Raw genomic sequence first — 16,820 nt, forward strand, 5'->3', positions numbered from 1 at the left:
AACTCAATAAACAAAAGCTTCCAGATAAGCATGCCTTGCTATTTCTCAGAAACTCATTCCACTGTTCAACTACCATTGCTATCATGAAAATCTTAGGTCAAACTGAAACCCTGAATGTTGCAACTTGAGTCCATTTCCTTCCTTCAGAAAATGTAGATGTATTTAATAGTATATTTTCTATGTATATTTCATATGTGTATATATGTGTGTATACACATATACCTGTAGGGAAAGAGGGACAGACAAAAACAGAGAAACAAGGGGCGTTCCAAGATGGCCGAATAGGAACAGCTCCGGTCTGCAGCTCCCAACATGATTGACACAGAAGACGGGCAATTTCTGCATTTCCAACTGAGGTACCTGGTTCATCTCACTGGGACTGGTTGGACAGTGGGTGCAGCACACACAGGGCAAGCCAAAGCAGGGCAGGGCATCGCCTCACCCAGGAAGCACAAGGGGTCGAGGGATTTCCCTTTCCTAGCCAAGGGAAGCCATGACAGACTACCTGGAAAAACGGGGCACTCCTGCCCAAATACTGCACCTTGACATTCTTAAAGAAAATAATATTCAACCCAGAATTTCTTATCCAGCCAAACTAAGCTTCATAAGTGAAGGAGAAATAAGATCGTTTACAGACAAGCAAATGCTGACAGATTTTGTCACCACCAGGCCTGCCTTACAAGAACTCCTGAAGGAAGCACTAAACATGGAAAGAAACAACCAGTACCAGCCACTGCAAAAACATGACAAATTATAAAGACCATTGCTGCTATGAAGAAACTGCATCAATTAACGGGCAAAATAAACAGCAAACGTCATAATGACAGGATAAAATTCACACATAACAATATTAATTTTAAATATAAGTGGGCTAAATGCCCCAATTAAAAGACACAGATTGGCAAATTGGATAAAGAGTCAAGACCCATCAGTGTGCTGTATTCAGGAGACCCATCTGACATGCAAAGACGCACATAGGCTCAAAATAAAGGGATGGAGGAAGATCTACCAAGCAAATAGAAAGCAAAAAAAGCAGGGGTTGCAATCCTACTCACTGATAAAACAGACTTTAAACCAACAAAGATCAAAAGAGACAAAGAAGGCCATGACATAATGGTAAAGAGATCAATTCAACAAGAAGAGATAACTATCCTAAATATATATGCACCCAATACAGGAGCACCCAGATTCATAAAACAAGTCTGCAGAGACCTACAAAGAGACTTAGACTCCCACACAATAATAAGGGGAGACTTTAACACCCCACTGTCAATATTAGATAGATCAACAAGGAAGAAGGTAAACAAGGATATCCAGGACCTGAACTCAGCTCTGCAACAAGCAGACCAAATAGACAACTACAGAACTCTCCATCCCAAATCAACAGAATAGACATTCTTCTCAGCACCACATTGCACTTATTCTAAAATTGACCACATAATTGGAAGTAAAGCACTCCTCAGCAAATGTAAAACAACACAAATCACAACAAACTTCTCTCAGACCACAGTGCAATCAAATTAGAACTCAGGATTAATAAACTCACTTAAAACCGCACAACTACATGGAAACTGAACAACTTGCTCCTGAATGACTACTGGGTAAATAATGAAATGAAGGCAGAAATAAATATGTTCTTTGAAACCAACGAGAACAAAGACATGATGTACCACAATCTGGGACACATTTAAAGCAGGGTGTAGAAGGAAATTTATAGCACTAAATGCCCACAAGAGTAAGCAGGAAAGATCTAAAATCGACACCCTAACATCACAATTAAAAGAACTAGAGAAGCAAGAGCAAATTCAAAAGCTAGCAGAAGGCAAGAAATAACAAAGATCAGAACAGAACTGAAAGAGATAGAGACACAAAAAACCCTTCAAAAAAAAAAAACAATGAATCCAGGAGTTTGCTTTTTTAAAAGATCAACAGAATTGACAGACTGCTAGCAAGACTAATAAAGAAGAGAGAAGAATCAAATAGATTCAATAAAAAATGATAAAGGGGATATCACCACCGATCCCACAGAAATACAAACTACCATCAGAGAATACTATAAACACCTCTACACAAATAAACTAGAAAATCTAGAAGAAATGGATAAATTCCCAGACACATACACCCTCCCAAGACTAAACCAGGAAGAAGTTGAATCTCTGAATAGACCAATAACAGGATCTGAAATTGAGGCAATAATTAACAGCCTAACAACTGAAAAAAGTACAGGACCAGATGGATTGACAGCCAAATTCTACCAGAAGTACAAACAGGAGGTGGTATCATTCCTTCTGAAACTATTCCAATCAACAGAAAAAGAGGGAATCCTCCCTAACTCATTTTATGAGGCCAACATCATCCTAATACCAAAGCCTGGCAGAGACACAACCAAAAAAGAGAATTTTAGACCAATAGCCCTGATGAATATCGACGCAAAAATCCTCAATAAAATACTGGCAAACCGAATCCAGCAGCACACCAAAAAGCTTATCCACCACAATCAAGTCGGCTTCATCCCTGGAATGCAAGGCTAGTTCAACATATGCAAATCAATAAACGTAATCTATCACATAAACAGAATCAAGGACAAAAATCACACGATTATCTCAACAGATACAGAAAAGGCCTTTGACAAAATTCAACAGCCATTCATGCTAAACACTCTCAATAAACTAGGTATTGATGGAACGTATCTCAAAACAATAAGAGCTATTTATGACAAACCCATAGCCAATATCATACTGAATGGGCAAAATTTGGAAGCATTCCCTTTGAAAACCGGCACAAGGCAAGGATGTCCTCTCTCACCACTCCTATTCAACATAGTATTAGAAGTTCTGGCCAGGGCAATCAGGCAAGAGAAAGAAATAAAGGGTATTCAGTTAGGAAAAGAGGAAGTCAAATTGTCTCTGTTTGCAGATGACATGATTGTACATTTAGAAAACCCCATCATCTCAGCCCAAAATCTCCTTAAGGTCATAAGCAACTTCAGCAAAGTCTCAGGATACAAAATCAATGTGCAAAAATCACAAGCATTCCTATTCACCATTAACAGATAAACAGAGAGCCAGATTATGAGTGAACTCCCATTCACAATTGCTGCAAAGAGAATAAAATATCTAGGAATACAACTCACAAGGGATGTGAAGGACCTCTTCAAGGAGAACTACAAACCACTGCTCAACACAATAAAAGAGGACACAAACAAATGGAAGAACATTCCAAGCTCATCGATAGGAAGAATCAATATCATGAAAATGGCCATACTGCCCAGGGTAATTTATAGATTCAATGCCATCCCCATCAAGCTACCAATGACTTTCTTCACAGAATTGGAAAAAACTAAAGTTTATATGGAACGAAAAAAGATCCTGCATTGCCAAGACAATCCTAAGCAAAAAGAACAAAGCAGGAGGCATCACACTACCTGACTTCAAACTATACTACAAGGCTACAGTAACCAAAACAGCATGGTACTGGTACCAAAACAGATATATAGACCAATGGAACAGAACAGAGGCCTCAGAAATAACACCACATATCTACAACCATCTGATCTTTGACAAATGTGACAAAAATAAGAAATGGGGAAAGGATTCCCTATTGAATAAATGGTGCTGGGAAAACTGGCTAGCCATATGTAGAAAGCTGAAACTGGATCCCTTTCTTACACCTTATACAAAAATTAATTCAAGATGGATTAAATACTTAATTAAATATTAGACCTAAAACCATAAAAACCCTAGAAGAAAACCTAGGCAATATCATTCAGGACATAGGCATGGGCAAGGTCTTCCTGACTAAAACACCAAAAGCAATGGCAACAAAAGCCAAAATTGACAAAAGGGATCTGATTAAACTAAAGAGCTTCTACATGGGAAAAAAAAACTGCCATCACAGTGAATAGGCAACCTACAGAATGGGAGAAAATTTTTGCAATCTACCCATCTGACAAAGGGCTAATATCCAGAATCTACAAAGAACTCAAACAAATTTACAAGAAAAAAACAAACAAACCCATCAAAAAGTGGGCAAAGGATATGAACAGACACTTCTTAAAAGAAGATATCTATGCAGCCAACAGGCAGATGAAAAAAGGCTCATCATCACTGGTCATCAGAGAAATGCAAATCAAAACCACAATCAGATACCATCTCACGCCAGTTAGAATAGCAATCATTAAAAAGTCAGGAAACAACAGATGCTGGAGAAGATGTGAAGAAATAGGAATGCTTTTACATTGTTGGTGGGAGTGTAAATTAGTTCAACCATTGTGTAAGACAGTGTGGCAATTCCTCAAGGATCTAAAACTAGAATTACCATTTGACCCAGCAATTCCATTACTGGGTATATACCCAAAGGATTATAAATCATGCTACTATAAAGACACATGCACACATATGTTTACTGTGGCACTATTCACAATAGCAAAGACTTGGAACCAACCCAAATGCCCATCAATGATAGACTGGATTAAGAAAAATGTGGCACATATACACCATGGAATACTATGCAGCCATAAAAAGGATGAGTGCATGTCCTTTGCAGGGACATGGATGGAGCTGGAAACCATCATTCTCAGCAAACTAACACAAAAACAGAAAACCAAACACTGCATGTTCTCATTCATAGGTGGGAATTGAACAATGAGATCACTTGAACTCAAGGCGGGGAATATCACACACCAGGGCCTGTTGGGGGTGGTGGGCTGGGGGAGGGATAGCATTAGGAGAAATACCTAATATAAATGATGAGTTGATGGGTGCAGCAAACCAACATGATACATGTATACCTATGTAACAAACCTGCATGTTGTGCACATGTACCCTAGAACTTAAAGTATAATAATAATAATAAAACAGAGACAGAGAGAGCAAATTTGGGTGGCCAACACTTTAAGGTTTATAATTATTTTATTAACTTTTTATTACTACAAACATAATAAATTGGTTAAAAATGGCAGACTAAGCACATTTTCAGCTTCTCTCACCTGCCCAAAATCCAAGAATGAATTTTTTTTCAAAAATGTATAACATGCGTGGAAGACAAAGCAAGAATGGCCTTGGTGGATCAGAAAGAAACAGTTCCTAAAAATCCAAAGGCAAATGTGACCAGACAGAATGAGGAACATGCAGGACACAGCTGCTGTAAAGGTGAAAACAGCATTATATCCACCTACAGGATGTATCCCAGAAATTAAAAGACGTATTAATATTATTTTCATGAAAAATATGAAAAAGGAGCCATGAACAAGACTCCTGCATACCCCTGCTACTTGTCAACATTGCAAAAAAGGTCCTAAGCAATGTAATAAAATGAGAAAAAGAGAAAAGATATAAGAATAGGCATGAATGATCAATGGAACAGAACAGAGCCCTCAGAAATAATGCCACATATCTACAACTATCTGAACTTTGACAAACCTGACAAAAACAAGCAATGGGAAAAGGATTCCCTATTTAATAAATGGTGCTGGGAAAACTGGCTAGCCATATGTAGAAAGCTGAAACTGGATCCCTTCCTTACACCTTATACAAAAATTAATTCAAGATGGATTAAAGACTTAAATGTTAGACCTAAAACCATAAAAACCCTAGAGGAAAACCTAGGCAATACCATTCAGGACATAGGCGTGGGCAAGGACTTCATGTCTAGAAAACCAAAAGCAATGGCAACAAAAGCCAAAATTGACAAATGGGATCCAATTAAACTAAAGAGCTTCTGCACAGCAAAAGAAACTACCATCAGAGTTAACAGGCAACCTACAAAATGGGAGAAAATTTTCGCAACCTACTCATCTGACAAAGGGCTAAGATCCAGAATCTACAATGAACTCAAACAAATTTACAAGAAAAAAACAAACAACCCCATCAAAAAGTGGGCAAAGGACATGAACAGACACTTCTCAAAAGAAGACATTTATGCAGCCAAAAAACACATGAAAAAATGCTCCTCATCACTGGCCAACAGAGAAATGCAAATCAAAACCACAATGAGATACCACCTCACACCAGTTAGAATGGCCATCATTAAAAAGTCAGGAAACAACAGGTGCTGGAGAAGATGTGGAGAAATAGGAACACTTTTACACTGTTGGTGGGACTGTAAACTAGTTCAACCATTGTGGAAGTCAATGTGGCGATTCCTCAGGGATCTAGAACTAGAAATACCATTTGACCCAGCCGTCCCATTACTGGGTATATACACAAAGGACTATAAATCATGCTGCTATAAAGACACATGCACACATATGTTTATTGCAGCACTATTCACAATAGCAAAGACTTGGAACCAACCCAAATGTCCAACAACGATAGACTGGATTAAGAAAATGTGGCACATATACACCATGGAATACTATGCAGCCATAAAAAATTATGAGTTCATGTCCTTTGTAGGGACATGGATGAAACTGGAAACCATCATTCTCAGTAAACTATCGCAAGGACAAAAAACCAAACACTGCATGTTCTCACTCATAGGTGGCAATTGAACAATGAGAACACATGGACACAGGAAGGGGAACATCACACTCCGGGGACTGTTGTGGGGTGGGGTTAGGCGGGAGGGACAGCATTAGGAGATATACCTAATGCTAAATGACGAGTTAACGGGTGCAGCACACCAACATGACACAAGGATACATATGTAACAAACCTGCACATTGTGCACGTGTACCCTAAAACTTAAAGTATAATAATAATAATAATAATAATAATAATAATAAAAGAATGTTTAGTAGCTAAAACCAAAAAAAAAAGGCATGAATGAAAATAAAACTGTCAATATTCCCAGATATGACAGTCTACCTAGCAAATTCAAGAGAATCAATCAACAAACTATTAAAACCAAGAAGAGAGCTTAATGCATGGTCAGATACAATAACATCATACAAAAAACTACAGCTTTGTGTAGCACCAGCAATAATCAATCAGAATTATTCCATTTTGCATAATTTCTTTTTTCACTAAAAAATGTACAGACACAGTTAACTCCTTGTGCACTTCTTCCCCATTCCGTTAAACTCTCTCTATCCATTTGCACAACCACTGTCTTGCATTTGGAGTTTTTCTTTCTCATGCATGCTTTTTATACACTATATGTGTGTGTATACACACTATATGTGTGTGTACTTAAAAATCTATAGTAATATATATTGTTTGAAATTATTTCAAAATAAAAGGTAACAATATATATAATTTTGCAAATTGAAAAGTTAGATACAAATGGTATTAGATTTTATATATAATATATAGCTCTCTCATGCAACTTCATTTTACCCTTTAATATCTTTAGACTTATCCAACTGGTATTTGTACACGTATATGACATTCTATCTGGAGTCAATATGAATGTATACTTTTTTTGAAATATATTGTTTATTTCATTTCCAGAAATACTTATATGATAGATAGAAAATGTATCTCAAAGGATATATAGGTTAAAGAATATATAGGTTAAAGGCAAATATCACAATGGAAGTACAAAGCAGTCAGTCTGGAAAAAATTGGAAATAATCTCAATGTCCATCAAAAAGAAGAAGGTTAAATAAAGTATGTTACATCTATAACATAGAAAAAATTTTACAGTATATAAAAATAATTTAGTGGATCTATATGTACTGACATGGAAAGATTTTAAGGACATGAAAGAAAATATAAAACAATATGACTCATGTTGTAAAGTTGTGTATTTTTAATCACATATATAGAAATGTATTTTAGAAAAACAGGAAACTAATAACATTGGATGCCTTTGAGTAAGTGAATAGGTTTGAGGGAAGTGAAGAAAGATGGTTTTACTGTCTATTGTTAGTTTTTTAAAAATAAGAATATGTTTTATATTTTTTAGTAGAAAAAATTGATGATCCATAGAAATACAAATACTAGACCCCAAAAGAGTAGTCAAGAATAGACAAAGAACCAGCCGGGCACAGTGGCTTATGCCTGTAATCCCAGCACTTTGGGAGGCCAAGGCAGGTGGATCACTTGAGGTCAGGAGTTTGAGACCAGCCTGGCCAACATGGTGAAACGCTGTCTCTGCTAAAAATACCAAAAAATTAGCCGGGCATGGTGGCGCATGCTTGTAGTCCCAGCTACTCGGCAGGCTGAGGCACGAGAATCATTTGAACCCAGGAGCTGGAGGTTGCAGTGAGCCAAGATCGCACCACGCACTCCAGCCTGGGAGACAGAGTGAGACTCTGTCTCAAAAAAAAAAAAAAAAAAAAAAAGAATAGACAAAGAACCAACTCCCAGGGCACGCAATACAGTAAGAGCTGTACTATATTGTACACTTTTTAAATGGTTATAATTGGTATCCTTATGACCTAAAACTGTCACTGAAGTTTCCTTTTTAATTTATGCTTTTCTGTATATTTCTTTAATTGTAATACAGGAAAGCAAGACAAATAGTTGTAATGAACATACTTACTGACAGATCTGAAAGTTTTGGGTCGGAGAAGACAACCACAAAAATTCAAACGCAGCACATTTAAACGCCACCTTTGCAAAGTAGACACTATATATTTATCTGGAATCACGTTTTTCACTGTGGAAAAATCAATCTAAAAAGAATAAACAAAATGCATTAAGAAATGAGAAAGTCCCCAAAATCAATTGCAACAAAAACAATAATAGACAAATGTGACCTAATTAAACTAAAGAGCTTCTGTACAGCAAAAGAAACTAACAATAGAGAAGACAGACGACCTACAGAATGAGAGAGATATTTGCAAACTATGCATCCAGCAAAGTTCGAATATCCAGAATCTATAGGGAACTTACATCAACAAGAAAAACAACCCCATAAAAATAGGCAAAGAACATGAACAGACACTTCTCAAAAGAAGAAATACAAGTGGCCAAGAAACAGATGAGAAAATGCTCCGCATCATTATCAGATAAATGCAAATTGAAACCACAATGAGGTCAGGCACAGTGGCTCATGCCTGTAATCCCAGCACTTTGGGAGGCCAAAGCGGGTGGATCACTTGAGACCGCGAGTTCAAGACCAGCCTAGCCAACACGGCAAAACCCCGTCTCTACTAGAAATACAAAAATTAGCCAGGCGTGGTGACACACACCTGTAGACCCAGCTACTTGGGAGGTTGAGGCATGAAAATTGCCTGAACCTGAGAGGTGGAGGTTGCAGTGAGCTGAGATTGTGCCACTGAGCTCCAGCCTAGGTGACAGGGCAAAACTCCATCTCAAAAAGAAAAAAAAAATACAGCTAAGGAAATCTGGGGGCAAAAGGTACTCCATAACTCCACACAATTTTGTGACTATATACATATATATATATATATTATTTTCTTTCAGACAGAGTCTCTCTCTGTTGTCCAGGCTGCAGTGCAGTGGCACGATCTTGGCTCACTGCAACCTCTGCCTCCTGGGTTAAAGTGATTCTCCTGCCTCAGCCTCCCAAGTAGCTGGAATTACAGGCACCTGCCACCACGCCCGGCTAATTTTTATATTTTTAGTAGAGACGGGGTTTCACCATTTTGGCCAGGCTGGTCTCGAACTCCTGACCTCAAATGATCCACCTGCTTCAGCTTCCCAAAGTGCTGGGATTACAGGCATGAGCCACCATGCCTGGCCAATTTTGTGATTATAAATGTAATCCAACTTTTGCCTTAACAATTCTACCTCTAAGAATTTATCCTGCAGATATAATCATACACGTATACAAGGCAACACTGAGAAACAGGATATTCACCACAGGATTTTATTAACAAAAGATAGGAAACAACCTAAATGTCTTTTGATAGGAGACAGATTAAATAAATTGGGTGACTTCCATACAACAAACCACTGGACAAAAGCTGAATTCGGGGCAAAAAAGCACAACTCAGAAAGAGAAAATCTAAAGCAATAGAGTCCAAGTGTGCTGCTCTCTGATTGGCTGATTCAATTCAGGGACAAAATGCACAGTATCTAGAGGACTTACTGGACCTGAACCCTTCATGAATATTACTCGTTAATGCCAAGCATTTTATGAGAGTTGGGTCTCAGAGCTCAAAGTTATATCATTGTAAAAGAACCTTAAGAGGAGAAATTCTATGCTGCCAGTTAGGGGAAAGGCAAATGGCAGACCTGGCATTCCCTTATAAATAGTTGATAATTAAGAGCACATACTTTGTAGTCAGACAATCAGAATTTGAATCCCATCCTAGCCATTTAACCATGTTGGCTATGACTTAACTAAGGCTTAGTTTTTTTCATCTGTAAATGGGAAAAATAACAGTGCCTAACTCAGAAGGCTGCAGAGACAAACTGAGAAAATGCAAATAAAGTACTTAGTGTAGCATCTGGCATATAAGAAAACATTCAATAAATATTAGCTACTATTATTACTTCAAAAATACATGACAAAGCACAGAAAATATGGAGTACATAAATTTTAAAAAGCATGGAATAGGACTAAAATACACAACACATAAATCATATTTGACTTTCTCAGTGTGTCTGCATGCATGCAGAAACACATACACTCTGGCATTTTCTAATATAAACTCCTAGGCTGGCACTTATGTACTATTTTTGCCACAGTACTATTTTTTAACCTGAAACATGTTTGTGTTTCTCATTCCAAAGAGACACTGGGGAGAGGACTCAGCCAACAATAAAAAATTAGCAAATAAGCATATGTCCCCCAACAACTTCTCTTATCTGTTTCTTGTAAGATACTTTAATATTAACAAACATGGTCATCTATGCCATCAACCAATGTTCAGTGGCAACATTTTCCCTGTTGTCTAAAGTCCAGTCAATAGCTGACTTCACGACCCCTCCTTATTGCTAATGATTGAAGGACTGATGATATCACGTGCTCCAGACTGACCTATGAATAGGGGACCTGGTGCCATTTTGTAGAAGCTCTAAAACTTAACTCAAAGAAATTAAAAGGAGTTGAGAAGGTGTCAGGGGCTCTAGCTTCATAAGTTAACTCAACATCTTTACGTTGCATCTGGACACCATCCCATTCTTGGTTGCACTACTCTCACTCTGTTCAACAATGGCAAGAAGAGAACTGATTTCATCTTACCAAACCTATCTTAGCTAACAAATTAGGTGTTCCTGTCTTAATTTTATTTTTGGTTTAACGTGGTGATTCTCGAACTTTAGCCTGCATCAGAATCATCTAGGAGGGTTGTTAAAACAGATTACTGTTTACTACCCTAAGAGTTGCTGACTAAGTAGGTCTGGGATGGGGCCTAAAAATTTGCATTTCCAACAAGGTATTGGGTGATGCTGATACTACTGGTTCCAGGACCACACTTTGAGAACCACTTGCTTAAAGTAATAAATCTCTAAATTATGTTACAGGTATTTGGGGATGTTGCTTTTTCCTTTGGAAAACCTATAAAGAAGAAAAAAATGAATCCAAATGGTCTGGAGGAGAAAGAATACATACAATATTTAGATCACGAAATGTCTTGCAGAAGCTGGCAGGGTTAGAAAAAGCCAACACTTCTGCCCAGAGACCTCACTGGATAAAGACCAAGAGCATTACAAGCACATGGCAGTGAGGAATGAAGCCAGGGTAGGAAGTTACACTGCTTTGTGTTCAGCAAATTCCTCTTTCCACAATAGTATGTTGCTCCATCCTCCTATTTCTGCTTTTATTCGTGAGTGTTCACATGTGGCACAATTATAATCGGCATTTTTAACACAAACAATAAGTTTATTCAGAAGGCAATGAGAAATTGCCTGTTCACGGGAAATTGGATGTTCACAAATGTAAACTTTTAGCTGACAATATTAGCAATATTATTTATCAATCAGCCCTGGCCACTCCAAAAATTTCTGCTCTTATCAATTTTGCACACCATTACCCAGGTACACTAAGATCATCCTTGTAATCCTGTTTTTTTTGTTTTTTTTTTTGTTTGTTTGTTTTTTGAGATGGAGTCGTACTCTGTCGCCAAGCTGGAGTGCAGTGGTGTGATCTTGGCTCATTGCAACCTCCACCTCCCGGGTTCAAGCGATTCTCCTGCCTCAGCCTCCCGAGCAGCTGGGACTACAGGTGCACGCTACCATGCCCAGCTAATTTTTGTATTTTTAGTAGAGACGAGGTTGGCCAGGATGGTCTTGATTTCTTGATCTTGTGATCTGCCTGCCTCGGCCTCCCAGAGTGCTTGGATTATAGGCGTAAGCCACTGCGCCTGGCCAATCCTCTCTCTCTCTCTTTTTTTGAATGATAGAGTTTTGCTCTGTTGCCCAGGCTGGAGTGCAGTGGCACGGTGTTGGCTCACTGCAACCTCCACCTCCCAGGCTCAAGTGATTCTCCTGCCTCAGCCTCCTGAGTAGCTGGAATTACAGGCACCAGCCACCATGCCCAGCTAATTTTTGTATTTTTAGTAGAGACAAGGTTTCACCATGTTGGCCAGGCTGGCTCAAACTCCTGACCTCAGGTGATCTGCCTGCCTTGACCTTCCAAAGTGCTGGGACTACAGGCAAGAGCCACTGTGCCCGGCATAATCCTCTCTTTTTAATGGAATTAACCTTTCCAAAAAATTATGGGTTACGAAAAGGCCATTGCACACCTCACACGCTAAACATCTTTCCCATAGTCATGGACTCAACATACAGTCTATGCTCACGAAAAGGAAGTAGGCACACAGTAATAATACCAGAATGGAGTACAAACTATCCAATAAAATGGAGCTTTGTTTCAGTCCAAAAATGATATTCATTTATATCTACCATTTACATTTTAAAATACTAATGATGTATCTCTTAAAATAGCATTATTATCTTTTTTATCTCTTCCCCCAGGCTTGTGCCTGGACAAAAGAAAACCAAATTCACTTGCTGCTGGTGACCACAGAGCATGGAAGAAGGTGTCCCCACAACAGTTGGCTTCACAGCAGTCCATTCTCCTTTAAGAACTAGTGTAAAGACATAGTTCAGTTAGTATCTACTTACATCATTCCACAGTGAGTTTAGCTGTGTCATCAACATCCAGGCATGATTAACTTGACCACATATTATCACATCTTTTAAACTGAGGTAGAAGAAAATCTAAACACAAAGAAAAATACACAACTTTGAAAAATGTGAACTTTGATGTAACTTGTCCACTTGCCTTTTGTCTGTGTGTGTGCATGCATGTGTGTGCACACACACATGCATTAGTAATAATAATCCATACTTTGCAAATAGCAAGAGTTTAAGTGCTAGAATTTTATCTGAAGATAGGAGTTTTATCTAAAGTACTGGAACTTACCTGCTGACTCCTTTTATATAATGTAATCCTTTTAATTGATAGTTGCAGAAGGATGGTGAGAAGGATAAGCATATTTGTTTTATTTTTTGAATGAAGATAGAATTCTGCTAGAAAACTAATGATTTCCATAAATAGTCATTGGTACATAGAAGGCAATCAATACTGTCTGCTGAACTGAACTACATTCCTTCTAAAGATATAGGATTCCTCAGAGAAGAAAAAAAAGGATTTCTGGGAAAGAGCAATAAACACATTTTGGCTTCTACTTCTGGAAATGTGGTAGACCAAAAAATCAGGAAATCCTGCTGGTACAAAACATCAGTAAATGCTAAAAGAAGCATTTTTTAAAAACATAATTCAGTTGTCAAGAAAGTAAAACAAATATGCAAGGACCCAATCCTTATAAACCCAGACTGATAATAAGGTGCTTCATGCTATAGTTGCTTGGGAGGGAGGAACAATGAAGATGGTTGCTGCTTTTCATAATAAAATGGGTTCAGATTTTACTGGCCATGCAGAGACATAAGAAAGTCACCCTGTACAAAGCTGGTACAGTCATGCTCTGCATAATGATATTTCAGTCAATGATGGGATGCATGTATGACAGTGGTCCCATAAGATTATAATGGAGCTGAAAAATTTCTATTGTCTAGTGACATCATAGCCATTGTAATATCATAGCACAATTACTTAATTTTTAAATAAATTTAGTGTAACCTAAGTGTACACTGTTTATAAAGTGTAGTACTCTATCTGTAGTTGTGTACAGTAATATCCTAGGCCTTCACATTCACTCAACACTCACTCACTCACTCACTCAGAGCAACTTCTAGTCCTCCATTGATAAGTGCCCTATATAGGTGTGCCAATTTTAATGGTTTTTTTTTTACCGTATTTTTACTGTACATTTTCTATGTTTAAATACATACTTACCATTGTGCTACAATTGCCTACAATATTTAGTACAGTAACATACTGTACAGGCCTGTAGTCTAGGAGCAATAGGCTATACCATACAACCCAGGTGTATACCGGAATATACCATCTAGGTTTGTGTAGCACTCAGTGATGTTCACACAATGACAAAAATCACCGAATGACACACTTCTCAAAAGGTATCCACATCATTAAGCAATGCGTGACTGTAATTGAAACTGAGTCAGAAAAAAAAAAAAAGAAGAGAGAGAGAAATCCAGGATTATGAAACAGTTAGAAAGAAATCACGCCCGTAATCCCAGCACTTTGGGAGGTCGAGGCAGGTGGATTGCTTGAGGTCAGGAGTTCAAGACCAGCCTGGCCAACACGGTGAAAGCCTGTCTCTACTAAAAACACAAAAATTATTGCACACGTCTGTAATCCCAGCTACTCGGGAGGCTGAGGCAGGAGAACTGCTTGAACCCAGGAGGTGGAGGTTGCAGTGAGCTGAGATTGCACCACTGCACTCCAGCCTGGGCGATAGAGTGAGACTGTCCAAAAAGGGGAAGAGAAGGGAAAGGGAGCGGGGAGGAGGGGAGGGGAGGGAAAAGAAAAGAAAAGAAATTGACTTATTGGCAAAAGAAAAACTAAAGTATCTAGCCTGGTATCAAAAAGATCTCTCGCCAGGCACAGTGGCTCACACATATAATTCCAGCAATTTAGGAGGTTGAGGTGGGAGGCTTGCTTGAGCCCAGGAGTTCAAGATCAGCCTGGGCAACATAGTGAAACCCCATTTCAACTAAAAATTTAAAAATTAGTCACGTGTGGTGGTGCACACCTATAGTCCTAGCTACCCTAGAGGCTGAGACGGGAGAATTGTTTGAGCCTGGGAGGCTGCGGCTGCAGAAAGCCACGGTCATGCGACTGCACTCCAGCCTGGGCAACAGAGTAAGACTCTGTCTCAAAAAATAAAACAAAATAAAATCTCTCAAAGAATTTGTAACCATATTGACCATTTTTGGTTTAGGTTAAACAGAAATAATAATAAATTCATTTTTTAAAAAAAAATGAATGAAAAGAAAAAAAGAGTTTGTAACCAAAGGCCAGCGATTATGTGTGTTGGGATTTAAATTTTATCATGCCTGGGATCGAATTTGAATTTATTACCTTTGTAACTGGATTTGATATATTAATGTGCAAAGAGGTTCCACTGGTAATAACTCTGGGACATTTGGCAGAAATAAATATCATTCTCTCTAAAGAGACACAGACACATTCAAGCCAGGCCTTACAGGATACCCATGGATTAAGCCCTCCAAAAACAAGCTCCCAATCAAAAACCACAAAACATACGAGGAAAAGAAACTCCAACAAGATTCAAAAGAAACCTTTAAAGTGATGAAGACATAAAAAGAAAAATAAAACTCTTGAGACAAATGTTGTCAAAACAGGACTGGGAAGATCTGTAAAAGAACCAAATAAAATCATGAAAATTAAAAATATAATTATTGAAATTTAAAACTCAGTGGGTGAGTTAAAATGGCAGATGCGACTCAGCTAAGAAGAGAATCAACAAATGAATATGTACCCGAAGAAATTACACGGGATAAAATGTAGAGAGATAAAGAGATGAAAAATATAAATGATGTTAAGAGACACATTACATAACATGAAAAGGTCCAACATACATCTTTACAGAATTTCCAGGAGGGAATAAAGAGAATAAAATCAAAGCAAAATTTAAAAATACCACAGACTAAAATGTTTTAGAACTGATGAAAGGCAACACTTTTCAGATTCAAAAAGCACAAGAAGTTCCAAGCAGGAAAATGAAAATATATCAATGGCATTATAGTGAAACTGCAAAAGGCCAAAGCACAGGAAAATTTTTCAGGCAATTGGACACAGATTACTTACAAAAGACTGTCACATAGACAGAACAACATAAGGTGGAAGTCAGCAGAAACTATCAATCTAAGACACCATATGCAAGTAAATTACAACTCAAAAATGAGTACTAAGACATTTTTGGCTGAGCGCAGTGGCTCACACCTGTAATCCCAGCACTTTGGGAGGTTGAGGCGGGCAGATCACCTAAGGTTGGGAGTTCGAGACCAGCCTGACCAAGATGAAGAAACCTCCTCTCTACTAAAAATACAAAATTAGCTGGGCGTGGTGGCACATGCCTGTAATCCCAGCTGCTCGGGAGGCTGAGGCAGGAGAATCGCTTGAACCCGGGAGGCGGAGGTAGCGGTGAGCTGAGATCGTGCCATTGCACTCCAGCCTAGGCAATAAGAGCAAAACTCCATCTCAAAAAAAAAAAAAAAAAAAAAAAAGACATTTTTTGCCAGGCATGGTAGTACACCTGTAGTCCCAGCTACTTGAGAGGCTGAGGCAAGATCACCTGAGCCCAAGAATCGAAGGCCAGCCTGGGTAACATAGCAAGACTCTCTAAAACATTTAAGGCCAGGCACAGTGGCTCATGCCTGTAATCCCAGCACTTTGGAAGGCCAAGGTGGGCGGATCACCTGAGGTCAGAAGTTCAAGACCAGCCTGGCCAACATGGCAAAACCCCATCTCTACTAAAAATACAAAAATTAGCTGGGTGTGGTGGCATGCACCTGTAATCCCAGCTACTTGGGAGGCTAAGGCAGGAAAATCGCTTGAACCAGGGAGGCAGA

General features: G+C 38.5%; 1 protein-coding gene across 13 annotated transcripts in view; it reads right to left on the reverse strand.

Moving 5' to 3' along the window:
* FBXL13 (F-box and leucine rich repeat protein 13) overlaps positions 1-16,820 on the reverse strand; it is a 304,098-nt gene that overhangs the window by 171,178 nt on the left and 116,100 nt on the right. For all 13 annotated transcript variants that reach the window (XR_008658536.2, XR_008658544.2, XR_008658541.2 and 10 more), the window contains 2 exons: positions 12,924-13,019; positions 8,428-8,560 (listed from right to left, as the gene is read on the reverse strand). Coding sequence is in view for 1 of the 13 variants with exons in the window: in XM_055283477.2 (XP_055139452.1) it covers positions 8,428-8,560; positions 12,924-13,019 (229 nt within the window). In the remaining 12 variants the exon portion in view is untranslated. The remainder of the gene's footprint in view (positions 1-8,427; positions 8,561-12,923; positions 13,020-16,820) is intronic.

Source organism: Symphalangus syndactylus, chromosome 6, assembly GCF_028878055.3.
Source record: "Symphalangus syndactylus isolate Jambi chromosome 6, NHGRI_mSymSyn1-v2.1_pri, whole genome shotgun sequence".
In the NCBI taxonomy this organism is placed as follows: Eukaryota; Metazoa; Chordata; class Mammalia; order Primates; family Hylobatidae; genus Symphalangus; species Symphalangus syndactylus.